The sequence below is a fragment of the Emydura macquarii genome, unplaced genomic scaffold, assembly GCF_026122565.2.
Source record: "Emydura macquarii macquarii isolate MOO-44397 ecotype Brisbane River unplaced genomic scaffold, CSIRO-AGI_Emac_v2 contig_1305, whole genome shotgun sequence".
Classification (NCBI taxonomy): domain Eukaryota; kingdom Metazoa; phylum Chordata; order Testudines; family Chelidae; genus Emydura; species Emydura macquarii.
This window is the reverse complement of record NW_027131442.1, coordinates 304,762-309,778: the sequence shown is the minus strand read 5'-3', so window position 1 is coordinate 309,778 and position 5,017 is coordinate 304,762. Positions and strand designations below refer to the sequence as shown.

General features: G+C 41.3%; 1 protein-coding gene across 1 annotated transcript; it reads right to left on the bottom strand.

Annotated features, from left to right (window-relative positions):
* Positions 1–2,038: 2,038 nt before the first annotated feature.
* Positions 2,039–2,998, bottom strand: LOC137154836 (olfactory receptor 5T7-like). Its single transcript, XM_067550685.1, has one exon. The coding sequence runs from the start codon at positions 2,981–2,983 to the stop codon at positions 2,039–2,041; it is 945 nt and encodes a 314-aa protein (XP_067406786.1). The 5' UTR covers positions 2,984–2,998.
* Between the last annotated feature and the right edge of the window lie 2,019 nt (positions 2,999–5,017).

Sequence of the window (5,017 nt, the reverse complement as noted above, 5' to 3'; positions counted from 1 at the left end):
ATCTCCATTTTAGCCCCTAGGATCAGCCCACACCTCTATTAGCCACTAGTGGGGGATAAAGAACTACACTTTACACATGTGGGTTACATTTGCAGCAATGGAAGTTTTGGTTTGCTTGCTTTTTGTCTGGTTTGAGTGCAGAGTCATTTGTGTATATATATATTTTTTTTTCACAAAATGTTTGTTTAAAATCATAGTGCGTGCTTATCCAGAAACATCCCTTGGCACAGAAATTCTGTGAAATGATACCAAGAAATGTCCTTTTTCTGAAAAGATACACCAGAAAGAAATCAGATTTATTTTTTTAAATTGGTGTTTAACATTTTATGTCTTGGGGTTGATTAAGAACCAGGTTGGTACAAACATATTATAAATGACAAATGACAATCCTGGCCTGAAATAGTTTGCAGTATTAAAAAAAAAAGAAATGTTAGAGGTGGATGAGGAAAACAAAGAGGCCAGGGTGGAGCAAGGGAAATGAACAATCAATATAACAGTGTAATTTATTTTTAGATAAATCTGCCTCTGCTGGTGAAAGCTACTGGATGATCAGTCGTGAAGATTTAAGTCCCTTTTTAACTACTGCCAAGTACAAAATGGTCAACAGAACCAGCTTCTCCTCACACAGCCCTGGCCTACCTATTTCATGACCTAGAGGGACTTATGAGTGAGTTCAGATGCCAGGCCCATTCAACCAGGTGTAGCACCCAGGGATTGCTCCTAGCATAAGTTGGCACAATCGGAAATTCCCTCAGTTGGTGTACATCAGAGCAGCAGCATTGATGCCAATGAAGCTCAGCCAGTTTGTGCCACTATTATCTGTTGTTTCATGGACCTCATTTCATAGGGCACCAATATAGGTTTCTGATTAGAATGGCATTGGGCCACTACAGGTGAAACTTACACCTGTGTATGGGACCAGCACAGGGGTGAAATTCAGCCTAACTACATGGCATAAATGGAACAGGCGACCTACTGCAAAGACCCTATGTGTCCTCCACATGTTGCTTTGGCACTGAAGCCCAGGTACATTTCTCTTTCTTCCAAGACTAAACAAGATGTCTCTTGAACCCTCCACATCAGTCTCAAAATGTATCCCAGTTTTCCCAATTCCCCAACATCTACTCTTTCCACCAGTAGTAGATCACCTTCCTAGTTTCTGAATCCCTCATCAGGGTAAATGACTTTCATGTAGCAACCTCATCCATCGCTTTCATACCCTGGAAACTATGTTAGAACAAAGACTCCTCTAGGTTGGGGTGAGAATTTGGGGTAGCTCTTGTTTTACCCTTCACCAACAGCCTTCCTTAGTCTCTGCAAAGTCAGAAATCAGGTACATTTTAAAATACACTGTCAGATCCTTCTTCCCTGGAAAGAAACACTTCAATCTTATTTTTTAAGAGGCCCAATGATTTACTATCCATTAACTGGATTCTGCAATTTTTACCAAGCCCTGACAAATTCATGTGTTCCAGAATCAAAGCCTAGACTTTCCTCCCTGTGGTGTATTGAAAACTGTTTAAAAATTGCAAGCTATCACTTTACATCTGAAGAGGAGTTCATAACCCTGCTTTCAGGCTATGGGGCTTTGGAGGGAAGCATGCAATCTGGCCCTAGCAGCAGTCAGTCGGCAGCCAACCACCTAGAGTAAGATGGGGTGAGTTGTGATTCTCTGTTTTAGGAGCAGCCTGCTTCATCTCTCACTGTTTTTGAGTTCTTGTGTGTTATCATTCTGAATTCTTAGAAATAAAATACTGCTAAGTTGCCACTTTCCATCAAGAGGATTTATGTTTTTATTTAACTTCTTTGTGATGAACATAACATTCCTCAACTTTGCCCTATATTACTGTAAACATCCCAGAACCCTGAGTTCTGAGATCATCATTCTTCCTGAGCAACCTTTCTTTTCCTTTTCCTAGAGCAGTTACTTTTATAGCCCATCCCTGGAAGATGTGTGTGAGGTTGAGTTGTTGTTGTTAACTCTTCATTTCCAGGGACTGGACAGGGTCTAGGCTGTGTAACAATTATAGAGTAGATATCATTTTACCTGTGAAGAAAGAAATCTGCCTTTTGCTTTCCTCAGGGCATCCTTCACCTCCTTGTTCCTCAGGCTGTAGATCAGGGGGTTCAGCATGGGGACCGTAACTGTGTAAAACACTGAGACCACTTTGTCATAGTCCAGTGAGTAGCTGGACCTGGGCCGTAGATACATGAAGAGTGAACTGCCATAGAATAAGGCAACAGAAGCCAGGTGAGAGGCACAGGTAGAGAAAGCTTTGCACCTGCCCTCAGTGGAACGGATCCTCATTATGGTGGCCAGGATGGACAGGTAGGATGCTAGGATGATAACTGTGGTGCTTATCAAGTTGAATCCAACCACAGTGCAAAGCACCATCTCATTGATATAAGTGTTGGAGCAGGAGAGCTCTAGAAGTGGAGGCCCATCACAGAAGAAGTGATTAATCTTGTTGGAGTGGCAGAAGGGGAGCCGAAATATGGAAATGGTGTGTATGGCTGAGCTGATCACACCACCTAAGTAAGCACCAGCCAACAGCCCAACACAGAACCTCTGGGACATGGCAACCATGTAAAGCAGAGGGTCACAGACTGCCATGTAACGGTCATAGGCCATGGCAGCCAGTAGGTAGCACTCAGTGGTGGCGAAGGTTGCAAAGGAAAAGAGCTGAGCAGCGCACCCACTGAAGGAAATGGCTTTGCTCTTTGCTACAAAGTTCACCAGTGTTTGGGGGGTGATGGTGGAGGAGTAGCACAAATCCAGGAGAGACAAGTGGCTGAGGAAGAAGTACATGGGGGTGTGAAGTCGGCAGTCAAACTTGATTAACATGATCATTCCAAAATTCCCCAACAGTGTGATTATGTAGGTGACCAAGAACACTGCACACCATAAAACGTGCAGCGCCTGTTGGTTGGTGAAGCCCAGGAGAATGAACTCAGATGGTGAAGTATAATTTTCATTGGCCATTCTTCCCAGGTGGGACTGCAACGGATATGGTTGTCTTTCCCCTATTGCACGGAAGCTCCAAAGCTGGAAGAAGGGAATGGCATAGGCATAGCTCGTGCTCTCTCTAAATGGTCAAGTAACAATAATGCATCTTTATCAGTAAAATCATTTACTTATAGCCGGAGAGGAAATCCTTCCAAAAAAGAGAACTTAAGCCCATATTTTCTTTGACAAATCTCTTGTATTCAGCCTTGGGTAAACATGCAGATAAAAATGTGCAGCAAGTGCATAATAACCACAGTAAATTGTTCTGATATGGTATTCTTCACCAAGAGCTCTTCAAGCTATGTACAAAGGAGAGCAGGATCATGATCACCACTTTACAGATGGGGAAACTGAGGCAGACAGCAACAAAATGACTTGCTGAAGGTCACCCAGCACATGGATTGTTAGAGCCAGTGGACGTTTATCATCTTTTGAAATTTCAAGGAGATTTGTCAATAGCATATCAGACTTAAGTAAAAAAATAAAAGAAGGGGGGTCATATTTTCACACATCCCCACCCCTGTGTTTGTACCAGCTCTAATAGTGATATTTGCACAAGATTGAGAAGCTTTAGAGGTTCTGCTAAAAGACATGTCTGAATTCCAGGGCTTTCTCCCAATCTGATCTCAAAACTTTTTTATACAGAAATCCAGGAGCTTCACAATAACAGAATTTGGGAATTTTTAGGGAGCTTCCTTCCCACTTTCTGGCCAGGTCAGGGAAACTCTTTTTGTCTATTAACATTTGGGGACCACCTGTTCTGGTGCTCTCTGGGGACAGGATAATCAAAAAACACAAACAAAGTGTACCCCTAACTTTGAAACCTTAGATTTTCAGTGGATAAGTTCTGGGGTGGAGGTTCTTGTTTTGTCTGAACTGGCTAACACTAGTTAAATCAAGACTGGATCTCTCTTTCTAAAAAAAGATGCTCTAAACTCCACCAAAAGTTGCTGGCTGAATGGAGGAATCACTGCTCCATCACAAATTATTGGCTGGATGTACGAATCACTGAATGAGGGTCTCTGCCCTGTGTTATGCAAGGGGTCAAACTAGATGATCATAATGAGCCCTTCTGGCCATAAAATCTAGCTCCTGGTGTATCCCTTTAACAGTATGTTTAATGTTGCAAATCTAGGTTTCAGAGCAGTTCGAACCTACAGTGACAGGAGTGCTCAGAGAATAGGACCACTGCAATGAAACTCTGCAAAAGGTTTGTGAGGTGCCTAAGTGCCATGTTCTGATCTCTAAGACACTAAGGCAGTTTGTATATATCTCCTTTTAAGACAGAGTGTGAGGCTTGGAAAATGCTAACTTAGAAAAAGTTGGCAAACTTCCTGGAAAAATTTAGGAAACTCAGTTAAATTCTTAACCACTTAATAGTCTTTATTTAACAACTTACTAATACAACTACTTAAATTAAACCTTTTTCTTACTGATTCACTTTGTATATAATTACAAACAACAAAAACTAATTACAATAGTCAAATTCTAGACACAAAACTTACTAATACAAAAACTAAAAAACTTAAACAATTTATTTTACCACAAATCTTGTTCCCTTATTCTGTTACAAATTCTTAAAACACAAACAAAACTAAAAAAACAAAAAAAAGCTTATACATACAACACTAACAACAGTTACTATTACTGTTGCACTTACAATAGTTCCTGGAACACAAGTAGAATTGGTATACCTAAACAAACATTGACATTAACTACTCACCATATGTAGAGATGAACTCAGTAGCAACAAAGTTAACAGATGTTTCATGACCTGATCATTTTATTTAGAATTCTAATTTTTCATCCAGGTGGAACCTCTATCGTATTCATACCTAGGGTATTTTCATCCAGGTGGAATCTCTATCATATTCACGCCCAGGGTATTTTCATCCGCAGGACAAGTCCTGACGGGTTATCAGCTCAGTTACCTGACTATTCTAAGGCAATGTAAAGGCAACGGGCTGGAGAGAGGCACGACGGCTGATCAGACCCTCTTGCAGGCACGAT